General features: G+C 37.7%; 1 protein-coding gene across 1 annotated transcript in view; it reads right to left on the bottom strand.

Annotated features, from left to right (window-relative positions):
* The window catches only part of frem3 (FRAS1 related extracellular matrix 3), a 98,531-nt gene that overhangs the window by 36,983 nt on the left and 38,563 nt on the right, over nucleotides 1-22,985 (bottom strand). The window contains exons 4-6 of the mRNA XM_003221684.4: nucleotides 16,531-16,761; nucleotides 16,311-16,436; nucleotides 8,409-8,660 (exon numbers count right to left, since the gene is read on the bottom strand). Coding sequence (XP_003221732.2) covers nucleotides 8,409-8,660; nucleotides 16,311-16,436; nucleotides 16,531-16,761 — 609 coding nt within the window. The remainder of the gene's footprint in view (nucleotides 1-8,408; nucleotides 8,661-16,310; nucleotides 16,437-16,530; nucleotides 16,762-22,985) is intronic.

The following is a 22,985-nucleotide window of genomic DNA, read 5'->3' on the forward strand; positions in this document are numbered from 1 at the left end:
TAAACTGCTGAGCTGCTGAACTTGCTGTCCGAAAGGTTGGCAGTTCAATTCCGGGGAACAGGGTGAGCTCCCGCTGTTAGACCCAGCTTCTGCTAACCTAGCAGTTCAAAAACATGCAAATGTGAGTAGATCAATACGTACCACTTTGGCAGAAAGGTAACAGCACTCCATGCAGTCATGCTGGCTACATGACCTTAGAGGTGTATACGGACAACGCCAGCTATTTGGCTTAGAAATGGAGATCAGCACCACACTCCACAGTCAGACACAACTGGACTTGATGTCAGGGGAAAACCTTTACCTTTCCTACATTTTGTTTTAAAGATGCTTTGGGTCCCATCTTGAGATAAAGACTAGATATAAATTACAAAAAATAAACAGCAGGAGCAGTAATAATGGATTGTCCAACTATCTGGTGTTAATACTGGATAGAGCTCTTGTCTCTGACAAATAACCCTTGAGTAGTTTAGGTATAAACATTTAAACTAAAAACTCAAAGTTGTTTAAAGATAAGTATACGCTAACATGGAAAGAAATGTTAAAAGATTTACATAGGCGGAAAGGTTTACAGCTATCTCTTATGGGTAGAATTTCAGCTATAAAGATGAATGTACTAACAAAGTTTCTGTTTCTATTTCAAGCCTTGCCAATTATACTGCATGATGTTCCATTTAAGCAATGGAAAAAAGACCTATGCACATTTATTTGACAAGGAAAAAGACCAAGGATCAGATTCAATGACACGGGTGCTGTTTTAAAACATTGCTTTCCATGGGATCAAATCATTCTGCAATTAAATCCATTGGACCCTTGAGACAGGGATGCTGGTTTAAACCATTGCTTTCCATGGGATCCAATTATTCCAAAACAAAACCCATTGGACCCTTGAAGCAGGGATGTTGTTTTAAAACATTGCTTTCTATGGAATCCAATTGTTCTGCATCAAAACCCATTGGACCCTTGAGACAGGGATGCTGTTTTAAACCATTTCTTTCCATAGCAGGGATAATATCATGCATTTCCATAAACAGGGATGACAGTTTTCTGCTAAGTACAATATTATAATTGGAACAAACCAGCAAAGCAAAATGGTCTGTTCATTCTTCTACAATGCCTCTATTATGCTATATCTGTCATTAATTTTTTTTTAAAAGAACTCACGAAGGGAAGAAATTATTATGCATTTGCTGCTAAGGACCATCCATCGGGATGCCCCTTTTCACTATGGGAAGCTCTGAAACAGAACCGAGACTATCACAGACTCTATCACATGTTGTTTTGAGCCAGAATAATGGGCTCTTAGTGTTATTTTGGCTAAATTCATGATTTCTCCCTGTGATTACAAATCTGCCCAATTTCACTATTGCTCTGTAATTCTGTGATGGGGGGAACGGGGGAGGAGTGACAACCAGAAGTTGCCTGATGGCAACCGTGACTCGAAGTAAATTTATGGTTGGGGGGGGGGACTGTAAGTGTGATGAGGTGGCTAGTGATTTCGTCCCAAGACGACCGGGCTTATGAAAATAAGCGAACTTGCAGAAATGGATAAACTTGCTACATTGGTGAAGGAGAAATATTTAACTAATTTTAAGACAGACTGGGATCTATTTATTATGTTCCTCCAGCAAAGATGGGGTCAAATTTCCATCACTGTATTTTTTGAACTAAAAGTGTGTTATGATGTGGGGAAAGGATATACCAATGGTTCTTTTTCACTAAATGGGTGTAGAAAAATGAGAGAATATAATCACCAGAACAGAATGTAAACTGCTTAGATTAGATAACATAGATTTGTTTGTAGTTATTGTTTCTTTGATGTCTAGGATGTATCAGTATTATTCTAGAAAAAGTATTTTAATATGTTGTTGTTGTTGGGGTTTTTTTTATGTTTGTACATAGACTTTGTTTTAGTCTGTCTTAATAAAACATTAATCATGGACCACTTTCTCACTTAAACAACTGTCCCACCAAATCCAGATATACTATTTTTCCTTCCTATCTATTATAAAGCAATATGATATTTCATGTATTGTAATATGTACCATGCACTCTACTTTTATGCAGATTTTAACCACTTAATATTATCTCTTTCAAACTCTAATACCAGATTTACAGAAAGGAAATACTGTGTGTAATTACTTTATTGTTGAGTGAATAGCAGATAGGTATCAGATAATGATCTGTCTGAATATGATACTGTTCTCTCTAAGAACATTTTTTATCCTAAGCCACTGCCATTCCGGTTCTCTATCCTTGTTGAATGGAAATGGAGATATACAGTATATACTTTTAAAATATAATGCTTAATAAGAAGTGAAAGTATTATCTATCCATTGCTGTATTTATACCCATTAAATGATGATTAATACTGTTTTGTAACTACTTTATTGTGCAGCACTGGACATGCTGCATATATTAAGTCAACTCTGCTTTTCATTTAAGGTTGGTGAAAAATCTGCTGTCTACTAGCTGGAAATACTACAATATCTTAAAAACTTGTTTTGATTTGAATAATTTTTCATTCATCACTCCATCAAAAACACTCACTATTAAAACTCCCTCCCCTCCACATGTCTAACTAATATCTTGTAAAAATGTCTGTAGTGCTGGAAATAGCAATCTTCTTCAAGCCTCCACTAGTAATTTGATTGTACATGATTCTGTTTGCTTACTGTATTGTATATGTATGTTTTGGTATGCAGCTTTCCCTTCACTCTATGTTTCTTGATATTGTGGGAGAGGCTGCAGACCACATGATCAGATCCGGGACTACTCTAAGCTGAGACTCTATTTTAGAACAAAGAAATGCTTTAGCCATGAGACTGTTGAGGCTTCAGACTGCATAGAGCACATACTGCATCAGATGTCATGTAGACTTTGGACTGTTAAAAGCAAACTCATATTGCTCTTGATTATAGGAAAGATGCCCTGTGTTATCTGCATTCAAACCTATCTGTAACTGGATCAATAAGTTATGTACCTGTATACTGAATACATGAAGGTTGCAAGTAAACCAAATATGTTACTTTTAACAAAGTCTACTTTATTTTTGTCTCTTGAGAGCATGATATAGAAACAAGATGTTTTATGGGAGAGTAGATGTTTTTGGGCACTGAAAAGAAACACTTCTGAAACTCTGCTGTTTTTGTGCATTGGCATAATCTCTGTTCCTAACAACTAGGTTATCAGTATAACAACTGAAAAGCCAAATTGCCTTGCATGTGGATATATACTACTGTGGATATATACATGTGGATATATACCACCGAAGAGAAGATTTTACTCAACATGGTTTTTGGCTGTTGTCTGGAAGATCATATTCTACAAAAGGTTATGATTTTCAAATGGTTGTGAATGTCATTTTTCTCCAAAAAAGGGTTATAGAGATTCTGGTTTTCCAAAAGGTTAAGATCTCTAAAAGGTCATGCCTTTCCAAAATGTAGCAACTAATGTATGTGTCCACAAGAGACCTCATTCTTTCATCATCAAAAATGTATTCTACCTTCCTTAAAAAACCCTCGTATACTGTGCCTAATTTTTTATACATATTTAACATTTAAGAAAATTAAAATTAAAAAACTGTCTTTGTTTTTAAATATGTAAAGGCCAGGTATAATCAATTTTTTATTCATGCATATGACTTCAGACAAATTGCTGGTGGATTCTTTGATCCAATTCTAATTTTAAAATATATATCTGAGTACCTTCCTAATTTTGGTTCTCCAATTATTTATATGACAGGTTGAATCAATCCTTTCATCAACATTTTCCGATTTTCCGTGGTTTTACCTTGATCTTGTATATTTTCCATTAGTTTTAGTGATGTTCTGTTTCAATTTGTAGCTGCAGTTTTCTCTGTTTTTTAAGTTTATTGTCACATGTATTTTCCTTGCTGTATATTATCTTTTCAAATGGTTCGTCTGATAAAAGGTGGGAAGTGTGCTTTTTTGATCATAGAAAGTGATTAAAGAATTCAGTAGCTGCATCTGTATCTAGGGGATAATTCCAAATCTCTGAAAGTAATAATTAAACAAAGGGGAAATTATATAATTTGGGAACAGCAGTAAGCAAATAATCCTGCTTGCCTAAAAAGAAAATAAATTATTTCTATTTATTTCCTTTTTGGAACCTGTCTGATCGAAGTGCAGATAGATGAAATGTTTATAATACACACACATAACTAACTCCTAAAGTTAGCTTCGTCATCTTTTCACTCAATGCACTTCAATGTTTGGTCCACATCTCACCATCAATAAAGTTCAACTTCAATTTTTTAGTTTGATCTTAATTTTTTTAACTTTATCTTAATCTCACTTTTTTCTAGAATGACAAAAATCCAACATCAATCCACTTCCTATTTGATGTAAAATAGCCATTGGGATGTGAGGTTCCTGTGCCTCACATTTCTTTCTTAATCAGACCCTCAAGAAAGGAACAACACAGAGAGATATTAATTCTTCCACAAAGTGGCACAGAATGATCTTGCTTGGTGTGGTAATTCCATATTATTTTTGAAAGATCTACTGTCTGGTAGAGCATTAAGAATAATATGTCTACTTTGGGTAAATGAGTTAGATCCAGAGCACAGTCTTTCCTCTCCTTAGCAACCCCTTCAGTGCACTGAATGTACCACGTGGAAGTTTGATGGACTGTGCTAAAAGGGCTGAGTAAGGGAAGCTGAGGCCACAGAAACTCAGATTGAGGGAATTCTTCAGCTAGCAGAAAGCAGATTTTGGATCCACACATTTTAAAAAATATTCTATGAATCCAGATAGCTGCAAATCAGCAAAGGTAGCATAACATTAATGTGTTATCCATAGTGCTGATAGTGTTCCAGTCTCATTAATGGACCTTGCTGCAATTCCTTAAGCATGCAATCAGTGGCAACAAGAACAGAAATCCCTCACTAGAGTGCCTATCCATTCTCTAAGTAGGAAAGATGGTCAATTCTCAAAAACAAGATAGGAGCAATGACAACAGTCATTTCCAATATCTCCAAGAGCATATATTCTCAAAGGTCTTTTGGTGTCAGCTTACTCAGCTATTGGGAAAAAAAATAATGTGTTGAAAAATGTCTGATACATTTCAGTGAGAATCAAAAGTTAAAGGTGTTCTGTATCACAACCTAATTTGAAAAGTACAAGCTATCCTACTATCGAGCTTATCACACGATGAAGGCAAATCACAATTACAGCAGTTTGGCTGAGACTTATCACAAAAGCATTCATTTCTTTTCCAAACACAGTTAATGACTTTCTTTTGTAAAAGAAATACCTTTCAACATACTCTCCCTGGGAGAACAACAAAAAGAACAACTCAGTGTGATAAATCCTACTGTTATTCTGCTGAAATTGCAATTTCTCTGCCTCATGTGCTAAACTATGTCTTTGTATGTCCACTTGTACTTATCCATTTCTCTCTCTCTCTCTCTCTCACTCACACACACACACACACACACACACACACACACACACCTCTCTATAAGGTCTCCCAATAATTTTTAAGAATATTCTACTTTTCTGTCTTTAGTCAATAAAACACAAGCAAAAGTTTAGTTTAGCACAGGCTGGAAAAACTGTATGAGCCTCATCCAGGAGAAAGGCAGGATATACAACCAAAATAAACCCCAAAATAAAAAAAAACAGCTTGAACAACATTTTGTTATTATGGCCAACATTGCTACTTCCCATGGACAAAGTTGTTCAGGAGTTGGTTGCTTTCAAGCCCTAAGCTTTCCCTAAAGGTTGGCCTTCTTGTCCAAATCTTTTAAACAACAGTATTTTAATAATATCATAAAATGCTTAAATTAAGAAGTTTTTCAATTTCTTTCTAGTGGAGTCTCCTACAATCGCCTGCATTCTGGAGATTCCACTCCAGTAAAATCCTAAACAAAATACCAGTAGTTACTTGCAAACACAGGAGTGTTAGAACATGCTCATAAACGCTTTCAAGCACAGTGTGATACTTATTTTTATGTGTAGTGTTTGTTTTTAACCATACTGTAGCAAACATTGAAACCCAGCAACTGATCAACTCTCCCACTTAAGGGAGTGTGCAAATGAAATGGAAGACAGACAGTAATCTCCTAAAAACTCAGACTGGCAGACTATCCTGACGCCAAATCAAGTTGAGATAAGAGACACACTGCGGAACATTGGTTATTGTGCCCATTAATACCATTCGTTTTGAGACAAGTACACAGCATGGGAAGCTTTTTCATCCACTGCTACCAAATGGACTTTTTCATGAAGTCAAGAAAACTTTAAGATCCGGAAAAGAAAACAACTCTCCTTTTTTTCCACAATGGCTTAATTCTCCCTTTATTCTCCATTCCTGTTAGCAAAAGGAGCGGAGATGCTTTGTAAGTGAAAATATAATGGCCTTTAGACAAATGTGTTTAGTTAAAGGGACATAGTGACTTAATTAACTCTAGTCTTTGGTTATTTCTCTTAGCTCTTCCCTACCCTCCTTCAAGCAAAAATATTTTCTATTTATTGGTGCTCAGTCTTACATTTGAGGAGTACATATCCTGGTCTTGACCAAAATATTTAAGTTAATATTATCATTTTAGACCAACAAGTACATTTTGATGTATGGACAGAGAAACCCATGTTAAAATATTATTAAAAATAATAGGTACATATATTTTCATGGGAACTTTGTGTGTGTCTCAAGAGATGGGGATATAGATATATGGATCCATACATATACTTAATATTAAAACATAAGACTATTGCATAGAACTACCTGGGATGTTGATAATGAAATAAAGATAAACTCATTCATTTTGAAAACCTGAATAAAAAGCTTCCCCTAGACGGATCTTGTACTTTTTGATTTTCATTTGCAGACCTTTTGAATTGTAGTAGATTAACAAACATTTTTAATATATAGAGTATGTTTTAGTGAACACCTTCTGAATATCTGTATATATCGTACCAAGGTCAACACAAACATAAATTTCTTGTAATTTAAAAAGATACTATATTACTCCTAAATGGAACTGAAGTAGAGTGAAAATGTTATTTTGTTCCACAAAAAAAGAGTTTCAGCCTACACCTAAGATTAAACCCTATTGAATTCTGAGTAGACATATGGGAAATTGCGCAAGTTGTACTAATTTTCAATTGAAATCTATAGATCATAGATCATTATCAATTTTTCATATCAATTTCAACAAGTTCAATGTTTACAAAGCTCAGTTGGTGCTAGACTTTTGATATGTTTGATATGTTTTAATCATTTTAAATACTATTTTAATTGATATGTATATATTTTTTACGGTTTTATAATATTGCGTTTTACTGATATTGTTGTCTGAATCTGGCATTGAATTGTTGCCATAGTTAGTAAGCTGTCCTGAGTCCCCCTTTGGGATGAGAAGGCGGGGTGTAAGTACAGAAAATAAGTAAATAAGTAAGTTCCTACAGTTCAATTTTAGTGAAAGCCAATACTGTCTCTCAGACTATTAAATGGACACTGCTGTAATTTTTCCTGCCTTCTTCATGACCTACAACCTAACCTGAAGATTGGTAGATGTTCAAATATTGATTTATGAGACAAAGAAAGGACAAGGAGGAAGGGATGATGGATGGCAAGCAAGAACGCATTGTGTGGCACAACTGTGAGCAGTCAACTGTTTATGTTGCCCTTAGTCTGGAACCAACCTGTTTGGTTTCTGAATAAAAATACAGGAAACAATTTTGGCAAAGACTTTGTACTCCTCTAAACAGAATGTTTACAGCAGATAACCAAGTGCCCTAAAGGCATTTTTTGAAGCATTTCCCATAATCCTTTAATATTCTGGAGAATGCTTATAGAAGCTGTCATCCAAACAAAACAAACCAGTAATTGGAAAGCACAAGGTTCCTCCTATGGATTTAAAATATAAACAAAAGTTCGTTTTAACTCTTGAGTTGCTCCAACTTGGATGCAACTTGGAAGCAACTAATAACTATTTACATATCCGAATTACAAACATCCAACTAACAAATGACTCATAGTAAAGAATAAGAATGAGACAGCAGGAAGTGAGGGAACTCTCCCTAGGAAGAGATATTCACTCCTGGAAGAGTTATCATGGGAAAAAGGTGTCTCAGTTGGAGCTTTATCACCAATCATTGTTTCTATAAGACAAATTTGTCAAAATCCAATTATCACAGGGACAGAAAGTGAGGTGAAATATTCTGAACAGACAGCAAAAAAACATATTGGGGGTGTTAATCCTTCCCTATGTTACCCAAAGCTTATATGTGGCTGGAATTATGCCTAAAAATGTACCTGTTCTGATTTACAAACAAATTCAACTTAAGAACACAGCTACAAATCCTATCTTGTTCATAACTTTGGCATTGCCTGTAATTGATTTATTTTCCAATAATAAATGTCTCTTAGTTTTTTCTACTTACCATCATCTGTGTCAGCTAAAATTGTTACTTTGGTGGTGGGGAATTCTGTTCCGATCTGCCCACCCATCGCCATACTTAATGTGACATTGAAAGTTTCATCTTCCTCATAAAGCGAATCATCAATGATGATGACACGGCAGCTCTTCTCCGTCTCGTCCTTATCAAAACGAATGAGGCTTGTGTGGTCTTCAGGACGAGAAATATAGTCAGAATAAGACAAGACAGTGGAAGGAACTGTACCAGTGGCAGATCCTAAAAGGAGAAGAAAAAATGAATGAGGAGCATTAGAAGTCTGTTAGCAGTAACTTTGAGATCTAGTCGCACAAGTTTTTGTAGACACCCCAATTACAGAAACCACCTTCCCCTCATATCTCTGTTCCCATTTGCAGAATCCCGAAGTACGTGCCTATAAACTCAAATTTCTAAGCTCCTCTTTTAACTATCCCCAGGTCTATTCTATAAGAACATAGGAAGAGCCATACTGGATCAGACCAAGGCAGGGCCATAGCCAGAAAAAAAATTCGGGGGGGGGGGGGGTTTGAAAATTTCAGGGGGGGGGGTTGAACCCCTAGCACCCCCCCACCCCCGCTACAAACCTGTCAATATCTGCTTGAGATAGTGCCTGGAGGGACTCTTAATGTTTTGCGTCTCATAGACTTAGCATGGGGATTTGGTTAACTAGTTAAAATTCATGAGTAAACCCCTAACCCCCCCCCCCCCTCGCTACAGGCCTAGACCAAGGCCTATCAAGTCCATCATTTTGTTTCCACAGTTGGCTACTTGGTGCTTATGGGCAGCCTGTGGGCACAGCATCCTCCACAATTGATCTGAATCACACAATCATCTCCACTGAACGCATCACTTTCCCATTCTTATATGCAGCAAGTTGCCAAGCAAGCTATTTTGCTAACACTAGATAAAATATTGTTGGGAGTTGGTGAACCGGTAGAGAAAGCATGTGGGTTTTTCTTACAACTTCAGGCTGTACAATTGTTTGTCATTCTGAACCTGTCTGTGGTTCACTCAAACCAGTAAGCAACTCCTTATGGCATAAAATACTGTCATATATGTAGATAGATACCCAATGGTTACATAGGATTAACTATGACAGTAGTTTTACAGAACAGTTTCTCTCATCATATGGCTTTGGCTTCCAAATCTTCATCAGACAAAACACATATTTCCTATGTAAACATGCAATATAACTATTCTCAACAGGATCAATTCCATTAAAAAAAACCTATAGCATAGAAAACAAACTATATATCAGATGAATTTTCTACTATATCTCCACGGAACTGAAACTTAATGTCATCTCCACACAAAGATTTGTCAGTGTAGCATCCACTCTCTCTAGAAGATCTATTGTTGGATTGCACAAGGGCTCATAATTTTTACAGGATGAAATATCTTCATGCCGCTGCTTGCTGTTATCCCAAGGGATTTTAAGATTAGTAGACACAGCAGTAAATAAATAGGTTTCACTGAAATTATTGCTGTCTTGCTAAAAGATATATTATTGTTTGAAATATTCTGTCTTGGAGGACAAACTATAGCAGATTCCAATGATGGTGCAACAGTTCAATTAAGGAGCTGCTCATAAACATCTAAACAACACAGTTTTCCCCATAAGAGTCACAGTTCCTGGATTCATAGATAGTTATCACAGAAATAAATTTAGTGTAAACCTTGTTATATTTTTAGATCAGACAAATTTCTATTGCTTGAAAGAACAGAAAATCGGCCTGTTTTTCCTCTCCAGAGCCAATGAAAGATTATAATTAATAGAGTATTTCCAAAATCAAGTCAAATTGAATTTAAAAACAGTGTCATTTCTTTTGAGATTACTTTAGCATATTTAAATATAAGTTTGAAAAATAAATAAATAATGTTTTAAAAGGTGCTTTTAGGATGTTTTTAAGATGTTTTGTTAAAGATGTTTTAAAGATGTTTTAAAGATGTTTTTAAATTGTTGTTTTAGCCGGTTCTTGTGAGCCACCCCGAGCCCTAGGGGAGTGGCGGCATATAAGTTTGAAAAATAAATAAATAAATAAATAAATATTTAATTTTAAAATCACATTGGAAGTGCATGTATGCACACACATATTTTAAGTTTTACTTCCAAGTGTCTGTAGATGAACAAAGTAGAAAATCATGCTTTTGCCAATTCAATTAATCTTTACCATCGTTCACTGAGAACATGTTTCAGGTAACCTCACCTTCTAAAATTAAGCATGTGCCAAAGGCAACTGGTGGCTTCCATATTTGTGAAGCAATGAATCAGCTTTGGGTTTTGGATTGAACTGTATAAAGGCTATCTGAGGCACAAAGCCCATTTGGGGAATTTTAAAAGAAATTCAGATTAAAAGCAAGAATTAATTTACTTTCCTACTAACATGGAATCCACTAGGGTGAACAGATGACATATCTCAAGATCCACTGTTCACCCTAGTGGATTCCATGTTAATAGGAAAGTAAATTAATTCTTGCTTTTCCCAGAAATTAATCATGGCAATTTAAACAAGGCTTTCTTCCAAGCAAATGATGACAAATGAGTGTTTGTCAGGGGAGGCCCTGCTCTCGGTCCCATCACTCTCGCAAACGTGACTGGTGGGGACGAGAGACAGGGCCTTCTCAGTGGTGGCCCTGTGGCTCTGGAACTCCCACCCCAATGAAACCAGAACCGCCCCCTCCATCCTGTCTTTTAGGAAAAAACTTAAGACATGGTTATGGGACCAAGCATTTGAGCAATAATTATAGCAACGCAATAATTGAGAATTTTTTTAAGTGTTGACTAATGGACTGATTCTGGACTACAATTTTGAACTTGCATGATTTTAATTGTTGTTTTAATAGTTTATGTTTTAATGTTTGATTTTAATTGTAAATGTATTTCTGGAATTTGTATGTCGGGCATCAAATTGCTGCTGGTTTTGAGACCGCCCTGAGTCCCCTTCAGGGTGAGAAGAGCAGGATGTAAGTATGGGAAATAATGAATAAATACATTGGATAATCATTCTGCTAAGCATCTATCATAGTTCCTTTTTATAGTTGCATATTTGTAGCAAACATTTGGATTTATTTTTAAATATATATACGTTACTTTGGTTGTTCAATGCACAAATGGCGAGTTATAGCTGTTTTAACTAAATCTTCCACAAAGAAGAACATGAGAACTTTCACAGCACCGAGAAAGTTCAGGGTAAATGGCTAAGGTTTAAAAGAGTACATTCATATATTTATAATAAATGCACATATACCTCCATAGCAGTGATTCTCAACCTGTGGGTCTCCAGATGTTTTGGCCTTCAACTTCCAGAAAAAATAACAGCTAGTAAACTGGCTGGGATTTCTGGGAGCTGTAGGCCAAAACACCTGGCAACCCACAGATTGAGTAGCACCGCTGCATAGTTTGAAATCTAGAGATGTAGGTTGATATTCTACCTTATATACTTTGTATAGAGTTTATTATACTCTCAATACTGGGGGAAAACGAAACAAACAAACACCCAATGACAATGCCATCACATTTTTATAAAATAGATATCTTGTCCTAATAAGGAGGAGTATAGATGTCTGGGACTCTGAAGCATTTAACTCAACAGTATTTAGTAATTTAGAGTATGGCTGTAATAGGATCACTAAAACTGTTTAGTTTTTGTAAGAGTTGACAGCTTACATGAAGGCAAAATCCCAAACTATTTTCAAAGATTTTCTGTGCCCCAGCACACAACAAAAGGTGGAGTGGGGGAGGAACACAGAGCATTAAGGATCTGTAATAACTCACTGATTAAAGAACATATGACCTTTGAATTCTTGACTTTGAAAAACAAAATCCTGCCAGGCACGGAGAGTTTTTAATTGTGACAGCCAAGCAACCAGCCGGGAGCAACAAAGCAAAGAGACATTTTTAAACAGAAAATGAAAAGTAGTTGGCTAATCTGAAATGTGGGACATTTCAACACTACAGAAAATAGAATTGTCATGAACGGATTATGACCTGGTCAACTTTAGACTCATTGGGACCTGAACCTCTGTGGAAGTGGGACACCTATTTGGATGGTCCACCCCAGAAGGTGGATGCTCTTGGGTCTGTCCTGTCATCTCCACATGCAATTCTGTAGAAACTTTGGCTAACCTTTGGAATGGGAAAATGGCCAGGGTGGTGGGCGCAATCATCTCTTGTATTGGGGGGAGCAGCAAACCAACCTTTCATTTTCCGGGATTTGGTAGTAATGAAACACGTTGGAGGAAGATCAGACTGATGGTTATGGAAGATTTAGAGAAGTGGTTCTCAACCTGTGGGTCCCCAGATGTTTTGGCCTTCAACTCCCAGAAATCCTAACAGCTGGTAAACTAGCTAAGATTTCTGGGAATTGTAGCCCAAAACATCTGGGGATCCACTGGTTGAGAACCACTGACTTAGAGTAAGTCCGACCAAACATGGATTGCAGTCCATTTGAAAGGCCACTGTTTTAAATTATTTGTTGCTGCCACTATTGCATCTACAAGGAACCATGCAGTAGAGCTGTCATGAGTGGTCAGACATCTATCACTGATAGACAAGTGGAACTCAGGCTGCACTTTATCCACTCCTGGTTTATAATATCTGTACTCTGTCTTAAAGGGCAGCCTTCCCCAACCAGTGTCATCCTCATAACTGCAACCTGAGAATGACAGCAATTATAGTCCAAACATTTAATAGGCACCAGGTAAGAACCTGGTTGCAATAAAAATACACATGGCCAAATTCTACAAATCACAACACAGATACCAACAGTCCCACACATTCATTCTACAAAAAGCCATTAACACAGAGAGACCTAGAGACAGACAAAAAGAACTGGTTGATCCAAACTAAATTAGTCATGATTTATTCTGATTTATTCACTAATTTCATTGGGACCAAAGCCTGGTCAATGAGATGCAATGTTTTCTCTATGTCTTCTCTTTGTCTTTTTTGTACACCTATGATGCCTGGAAAGCTATTTTGTCTCAAATGTTGGCAGCTTTTTCCAACGAGATGCCAAGAGAACTATTTGGTACAAAAGGAAATTAAAGTGCTACTGTGCTACGTGCATGTCTGGATCCGAATCAAAGGCTTCTTATGTTGGCAATGTAGGAAACTGTAAAATTTCAAACCACTGCCTGTTTTATCATGAGTAAAGATAAATTTATGGTATAATAAAACCTTTTGTTTTGCTCTGAGCTACAACTGAAGATGCTACATTTGTTTTTTTTGTTCGCTTTTGCTTCATTTGGTGCACTGTGACAGAGCCTAGTAATAAACACATTCTTATCTAACCATTAGAATTTATCTTTAAATAAAAAAAGGTTTTTCCCTTAAGAGTTTGCTGAAAAGCATGTTTTTAAAAATCTCTCTTTTCAACCACCCAATTCCAAAATATGATGTAAAGGTTAACGTTTTGTCTTGTATTTGGGGAGCATGAAGAGTTGGCCAAGAAATGTCAGGAATGTAAAGAAGAACTGTTATCTCTAGAAGGGCAAACACACAAAGAAAGGAATTTATTTGAAGCAGCAGATATAGTCTTTTAATTAAAACAAAATTTAGATTTAAGTGTCTGAAAATCAATGTTATCAAAGTTATAAACTCTATTTACTTGCAAGGAAATAGAGTTTACTGCTAGAGGTTGGAAGTGCTACTTTTTTGAACTATAGAGAGAAGAGAATAGGCTGATTGGAGATTTTGCAAGTTATTGTCTAAAACTGTAATGCTTCTAAGCTTTGCTTACTGTGAAGTGTGTAACTTGGCTTACTTAGGGTACCCGTTAAATTTACTATAATATTGGGATATTGTTATTGTGTGACCTCAAACTATTTCTGACTTATGGCAATCCTAAGGTGGACCTATCATGGTGTTTTCTGGGGCTGAGAATGTGTGGTTCATCCATTGGGTTTCAAGGTTGACCAGGAAGAAAAAACTCAGTCTTCAAAGCCATAGTCCAATGCTAAAATCACAATGCCATGCTGGCTTTCTGGTGGCTATATTTAAGTAAATACTATACATACAGAATAAGGCACTGCAAATTTTTAAAAAGAGCCAAAATAGGCATAGTCTGTGTAAAAATATTTGCACAAATAAGTCCTGGACTTTGAATAGTCTTCAAAAACTGCAGAGATTTCAAAGATTTTCCTGCAGTGAGAAGAAAATGGCTAACACTGAAAACTAGCAAAGAACTGCATCCCTGCATCATCCTCTCTCAGCTTAGAATGAAGGCAAGGGCAAACCTGTATTGGAAGTAACTTGCCAAGAAAATCCTACAAAAAGGTCCGCAATTATTCAGAGTCAACTTGAAGGAACGTAAGAACAACAACACAAGCATAATATCAACAGTGTTTAATCACTTGTTCTTGTTGCAACTGTAATTTATACTTATGCACAGAGAAGCAAATGCCCAGACATATATCTGTTCAAACAGGAATGACACACACCAGTTATTATTATTTGTATTATTATTTTATTTATTTATTTATATCCTGCTTTATCTCTCAAAGTGGCTCTCTTTCATCCAACATACTCAAAGCTATAAAAATCAACTCTACATTCCATGTCACAGATACAATATGAAGTTGCCAGTGTGTGTGTGTGTGTGTGTGTGTGTGTGTGTGTGTGTGTGTGTGTGTATATATATATATATATATATATATATATATATATATATATGCTTGCTGTGTTCAGTGATACCTAGTCCTGAGCAAATGTGTACAAGCTTGAAGACTACAGAACCTGAAATCAATCAACAAGCCTACACCACTAGCTCCATCTCTGAAAGAGCACTCAGCATAAAACTCTGCAAAGCCAAAGCAATCTAATCTCTGCAAAAAGGAGCTATGAACCTTTTTAAAAAAATACTTTCATCTTCCTATTACATCCCACAGCTGTGCTGACATACTTAACATCTGAGACTGACCAACAGCTGTCATGCTTCACAAACACAACTTGACTAACCAACCCATGGGAGCATAAATCTTTCAACATGAGCTACATGCAGAAAAGAATCCTTCCTAATAGGGAAAGAATGATTTTTTAAAAAATGCTGATATACATTTTCCACCAGCCCTCCCATGAAGGTGTGAAATAGATGACGAGAAAATGGGGGAATGGGGTATATAATGCTATAATGTAAATTTGGACATCACTGGCACTTAGTATTTGGCAATTAACTCTTACAAACATTATTCTCTCAATCGTGTCACCTGTTTCATCAAGTTTATTCAGAAATAAATATCAACATCTTCATTCTCATGAAAACATACCAAGCACTGCTGTCTTAGAAAAATATGCAAATATTTCCCTGGGAAATCTATACACATAAGGTCTTTAATCTGAACAAAGCAAAGAAACCTGTTATCAAATGCATTTGCCCAGTGCTAGGTATATCAATCGCCTGGTTAGTTAAACAGTATACACTCCCACCATCCACAGAACTTGGATATGTCCAGATTTGACAAAATATATCCTCTCTCAGCATTTTCTAGGCCTTCAGCATGACTCATTGATACTCTTGTGCCAGACGTCCTTCATTTCAATAGGGTTTGCTATTATCCACGATTTTGCATATCCACGTGAAGTCCAAAAATGTATCAACCAAAGATATTTGGCCATATAGCATACTATTTTCTCATCATTCATTAACATTTACAGAAAGTCTTCAGAATGGTGGGAATGGCTTGGCAAATGCAAGCTATATATAAGAAGTTGTATATTTCACAACTAATTTGCCTGGCCAATTAATCCATTTCGCATTTCCAACCATATATAGATTTATACATATGCAAATCTTTTGTGAATGTGTCCTCACAAAAATTAAACTCTTAACTCCATAAACCTCACCATAATTGACACCAGCCACTGCTAATATTGCTAGTAGATCTCCATACCTTGATGAGTGGAACAAATGACCATTAATTCATGGCTGACATCTCCTGATCTTCTGATAGGAATTAGCAGCTCACCAACATCTTCCTCTATTCTATATTCTGACCCAGGAATATATACAGTAGATTCTGGAAAAGAGAGCAAGGATAGTTTATAATAAAATATTAAATGTGCGTATAAAGGACATGGGAAGAGAAGAAGATGGGGGGGGGGGCTACCTACCGTCACCTGGATCCACAATTTCCACTGTTGCTCTATCTGGAAATTCCAGGGCAGCCATAACAGGATCTGATAAAATAATCTGGAAAACCTCTGACTCCTCATATTCATTATCTACTATTATTCTTACTTTCCAGGTGGCCATGGTTTGTCCAGGATTGAACTGAACCTGTTTCTGAGCTTTCCCTTTGAAATCTTTATCCTTTTCTGCTGTGCCATCTTTCGTTCCAATGCCTGAGAAAATATTTGGAAAAAACAATAAGGGAGTTACAAATGTTTGGTTTTCTTTTCTCCAGAGGAAACTATTTTAAGAAGAAAAGATACCAGGGGTACGAGTTTGGGTGGAGGCAACAAATGTTTTTCCTCAATTCTAAGTACACATACATATAGGGAGAGTCAGTAATCAAACTATCAATTCAGTTTGAAAATTGAAGAATGTCTGTAAGTGTACTTTATATTACACTGATGAACCTCCAAAGAGAATGTAAGCTTCATAAGTCTGATTTCCTATGATATCTGTGAAAGCTTCATTTTAGCAACAGACATCATTTTACTTACAACATAGAACTGTTCATGAGTTGTGGTTTAAAATCTATAACAAAATTAAAAGGCTAAATAGATTTCTTACAGCCAAAGTGAGTGGTACTTAATCCTGTTCCCACTTTAATGCACAAGAAATCTATTTCATTAATGCCTTCAACAGCTGGTTTGATTCTAACATACAAATGCACAAGTGTGAGCTTACCACCAACTATAAAAAGGAATACTGAACACAACTTTAGTTTACTTTCACATCCATGAAGTTGAATTTTGAGTTTGTTAATGTCTAACATTTTTACTTAGCTTCAGCTCAAATAAGTGAACAATTTTTGTTTAATTTATGGTTTAATGCCACCACTTAGGAAACTTTAGCTCTCTGAGCAAGAATAATAAACCTTTGTCACATTGAATTCCTTCATCCAGGCCTTAAAGAACCTGATATCCTGCCTCTGAAAGCTGTGAAGTGTGAAAGCCTTTCCACACTAGGATCTCCAGTCCTTGCACTTCTAGACCTATTTAGAAATGTGTTGCTGAAGGCTTTCATGGCCAGTAGAATAAGCCATTCAATGCAAATTAGGGTGATTAACTGCAACATTCACGCTGGCCTCCAACTGACAAGAGTTCTTCCCTCAGCCTGGACTTCCCACAGATATATATAAACCTTCCTTGCTGAGTTTCTCCATACCTCACAACCTCTGAGGATGCCTGCCATAGATGTGGGTGAAACGTCAGGAGAAAATACTTCTAGAACATGGCCATACAGCCATACAAACATACAACCTTATTTAGAAATGCTTAATGTAGTAGTAGTAATAATAACAATAATACAGTAGAGTCTTGCTTATCCAACATAAATGGGCCAGCAGAACATTGGATAAGCGAAAATGTTGGATTATAAGGAGGGTTTAAGAAAAAGCCTATTAAATGTCAAATTACGTTATGATTTTACAAATTAAGCACCAAAACATCATGTTTTACAACAAATTGACAGAAAAAGAAGTTCAATACATGGTAGCATTGTGTAGTAATTACTGTTTTTATGAATTTAGCACCAAAACATTGCAATGTATTGAAAACATTGACTACAAAAACACTGACCATTAAAAGGCAGACTGCGTTGGATAATACAGAACGTTGGATAAGCGAAGGTTAGATAAGCAAGACTCTATTGTAATTTTATTCCTTATCCACCTCTCCTCATGGATCGAGGCAGGTTACAACATCACTAAAACACACAATCATCTAAAAACATTCTGCAAAATGCACTTATTAAAACATATTTCTATTAAAATACACAGAACAAAGATTAAACATAAGATGCAAGTTTAAAATTCATGATTAAAACTAGCTGGGTACGCCTGCCATAAGAGATAGGTCTTCAAATGTGTTTTAAATTCCTACAGCTGATCTAGCTGTTGGAGCTCTTCAGGAAAGTGTACTTGTGCCGTATACAATAAAACCTGATTACTATTATAGCATGCTCTACGCTTGTTGTCACTCTCCATTGGTCAGCTCTTGCTGAGTTGTCAAAAACAAGTGAAAAGAAAGAGGAAGTCTGGTTGGAAACCTAACCTACTGTATTCCTTTGATGCTATTCTTCAGTGCTAATGAGGTACAGCCTATTTGCCTCACATGTGCTAGGAATTTTTCTGTATTACAGAGAAGTAGCTACAGTAGAGATCTCAGAACTTCCAGCATTATTTTAAAACCCTAATACCTTATCACTGGCCACCACTTTGTAAATTCCCAGTGCATATCTTCATTTAGCTTATTTTACACATTGTTAGCATTTACTTTAAAAAATATATATATCAAAGTGTTGATGAAACTCACTAACATACAATAATGATATTAATGATATTTTTAAAAATGTTATTAGGTCCATATAACATAACTTAGTGACATAATAATAATAATAATAATAATAATAATAATAATAATAATAATAATAACAATTTTATTTCTTACCCACTTCTCCTCAAGGCAGATCACAACATAGCTAAAACACATAATATGTATGTAATATACAAATATTGAAATATATTTCTGCAAAATACATATTAAAATACACCGAACAAAAATTAAAACACAAGATGACAGTTTAAAATTCATGATTAAAACTGATTGGGTAGAAGAGACAGGTCTTCAAATGATTGCATCCACAGACTGCACTTAAAGTCATTGAATAAAAGATACATATGTATGTAGGACACCATCAAGGAATTAATCATTTCTACAATGACTACATTTTTCTAACCTGTATTTGGCAGATAGTTTTAAAATGTAGCTGTTTTTATAGATGGAGTCAGGGCCGGCCCCACTATTGAGGCACCTGACGCCGCCGCCTCGGGCGCAGGCCCGGGGGGGCGCCGTCAGGCTGGGCGGGAGGCGGGGCACCGCCCTGACGGTGCCCCGCCTCCCGCCCAGTGCGCCCTGGCCCGTCTGGCCTGCTAGAAAAGGCCAGACGGGCGAGCGGGAGTAGCGTGGGAGGCGGGGCCAGCTCTGACGCCGCTCCCCCCCCCCGCCCAGCGTGCCTTGGCCCTGCCTCCCACGCAGCGCAATCGCGGCCTGGAGGAACCTCCGCTGAACTCTGGCCTGCTAGAAATGGCCAGACGGGCGAGCGGGGGTAGCGTGGGAGGCGGGGCCAGCTCTGGCCCCGCCCCCCCACCCAGCGTGCCCTGGCCCCGCCTCCCACGCTGCATGGGAGGCGGGGCCAGGGCACGCTGGGCGGGGGGGCGGGGCCAACTCTGGCCCCGCCCCCCTCACTATTCGCCCTGGCCCCGCCTCCCACGCAGCGTGGGAGGCGGGGCCAGGGCACGCTGGGCGGGGCCAGGGCGCCGGTGGCGGGGGCGCTTTTCAGCACCCCCGCTTCACATCAAAAAATATCTCCGGCCGGCCCTGGATGGAGTATACAATAGAATTTAACTTTCTGAATATTTTATAGTACTCTGGTTAATTCAAATATAAGAAAAGATGAAATAGTGGGATCTCAAGATAATAACAAACAAAATAACTACCTTTAAAGTAACTACCTGCCTGGTCTCCTCTTTCCTAAATAGGTTTTGCTTTCCCTTTTGGGCAGTAAAAAAGCTGCTAAGAAAAAACAAAAAGCAATGAAATGATTAACCAACCCATCTCCCTTCCTCTTTACCAATTATTCTTGGAATGACCAACGATTTAGTTACATTAAAAACATCTACCCAAAAACATGGGACATGTAAATTGGTACTGACTTACAATGCAAAGGCGAGGAACTCTAAATCAATGACAGTTCTTGAATAATTAGTAAAAACCTAACTATTACAGATCAAGACGACTGTTGGAATTGACTTAGGTTCTTAGGTTTTGTTCATTTTCTGAAAATTGTCTCTCAGAATTTTGTTCAAAATTGCTCCAATACAGCTTTTGGGCCATGTGTATTCCACAAGGTTTTAGATTATTTGGAGAAACAATTCTAAGTGAGTACCATTTCCTATGTAGATAAAGCCCTCTGAATTTGTTGGGCTAAATTCAAATGTTATTTCTAACCAGAGTACACCTGTTGAACCAATAGAACCTACATCAGTGTTGACTAAGTTCCTGTTGTATCAATAAGGCTACTCTAGTTGGAACTAAGAACTGGCTTTAGGCCAGTGGTAGGAATTATGAAGCTCGCTCTATATCCAATTTTTGTGGTTTCCATTTTTTAAAATGAATGTACATATTTACATGTTATTTGCATCTACGCAACACACATCTGCACATGGCATGTTAACAAGAAATGTGCTTGGAAATCTCTGCTTGACCCATGCATTATATAGTTGCATGCTGGAATGTTCCACTTCACGCTTATCTCAATACTTGTGAAAAGCATCTGATAAAGAAACTTCAGCAGATTTTTTTTCCTGACTGTTTTCCCAAGTTCTCAAAAGGAAGGCATTTGAGCTATAGTTAAATAAAAGCAGTCAAGGTGTTATGCTGAAGCCAAAAGGGCTTTCCAACTTTCCTGAAATATTAAATATTAAACATTAACAACTTGCTGGCTACAAACTATCTCTCATTCACTGTATACTTTCACTTTTGAAAAACTAGTATTAATTTCCATGGTTTATAAAGAGCTCACATGATTCCAAACTGGGCAGTACAGATTCTAATTTAATATATTCATATCTTCCTAGGTAAGAGCACTCCTGGATAGAACCCTAAAGATAAGTCAGTGAATGACACCATCTATGCGGAGTTGTATGCTGTTGGATAATCTCATTTGATGCTGAAGAGATGAAAACCATTGTCTTGTGGGGTCCCGCAGGGGTCGGTACTGTCCCCCATATTGTTCAACATATACATGAAGCCACTGGGAGAGTTTCGGGGTGCGGTGTCATCTGTACGCAGATGATGTCCAGCTCTGTCACTCCTTTCCACCTGTCACTAAGGAAGTTGTTCAGGTCCTGAACCAGTGTCTGGCCGCTGTGTCGGACTGGATGAGGGCGAACAAATTGAAATTGAATCCAGACAAGACAGAGGTCCTCCTGGTGAGTCACAAGGCTAAACAGGGAATAGGGTTACAGCCTGTGTTGGAATGGGTCACACTCCCCCTGAAGACACAGGTTCTCAGTCTGGGTGTTCTTCTGGACTCATCGCTGAGCCTGGAACCCCAGGTCTCGGCAGTAGCCAGGGGAGCATTTGCACAACTAAGACTTGTATGCCAGCTGTGCCCATTCCTTGGGAGGTCTGACTTGGCCACGGTGGTCCACGCTCTGGTTACATCCTGTTTGGATTACAGCAATGCGCTCTACATGGGGCTGCCTTTGAAGATGGCCCAGAAGCTCCAATTAGTACAACGGGCGGCAGCCAGATTATTAACTGGGGCAGCATACAGGGAGCATACTACTCCACTGTTATGCCAGCTCCACTGGCTGCCAATATGCTACCAAGCCCAATTCAAAGTGCTGGTTTTGACCTACAAAGCCCTAAACGGTTCTGGTCCAACTTACCTGTCCAAACGTATCTCCTCCTATGAACCATCAAGAACGCTAAGATCATCGAGAGAGGCCCTGCTCTTGGTCCCACCTGCCTCACAGGCATGGCTGGTGGGAATGAGGGACAGGGCCTTCTCGGTGGTGGCTCCTCAGCTGTGGAACACCCTCCCCAGTAACATCCGGCAGGCCCCGACTCTTCTGGGCTTCAGGAAGAACGTAAAGACATGGCTTTGTGCATTTTAATGAGTAAGCATTATATTGACACGGTCTGAACTAAGGTCTATGTGCAAGGTTCTTGGAAGAATGGAATTAAGTAATTTACATGTTTTTAATGCTTGTATAATGTATTCTTATTGATTATTGTTAATGGTTTTAAATGTGTTGTTAATTTTTTATTGATTTGTTTGGCATTGAATTTTGCCGGGTGTTGTAAGCCACCTTGAGTCCCCTTGGGTGAGAAAGGCGGGGTAAAAATGTTGTAAATAATAAATAAATAAATAAATAAAATGAGAAAATATGGGCTGCACTAGTGAGTGTGACAGTAAGTCTACATTTTGACTTGTGTCAGTATCTCCAGAGGATTTTGAGATAACACGCTTTTCATTTCCATGCCCTTGGTGGTGGACAAGGACTAAACCAGTGTTTCTCAACCAGGTGTTTTGATCTACAATTCCCAGAAATTCCAGCTAGTTTACCAGCTGTTAGGATTTCTGCGAATTGAAGGCCAAAACATCTCGGAACCCACAGGTTGAGAACCACTAGGCCAAACAAATGCTTGCTTTGTATCCATGGTTGGTAGTGTGGGGAGTTAAGGAGAAATTTGGGGATCTTAGTGGTGGTGCTAGCCTGAGGACAGTGCTCTCACTTTAAGTCAGGTGACTTGAACTACAGGAACTTGAGACGGCCTTCCAGTTGTGTGCTAGCCTAGGAATCAACTCAACTTTTGGTTCTCTTAGAGGA

The sequence above is a fragment of the Anolis carolinensis genome, chromosome 5 (genome assembly GCF_035594765.1).
Source record: "Anolis carolinensis isolate JA03-04 chromosome 5, rAnoCar3.1.pri, whole genome shotgun sequence".
Lineage (NCBI taxonomy): Eukaryota > Metazoa > Chordata > Lepidosauria > Squamata > Dactyloidae > Anolis > Anolis carolinensis.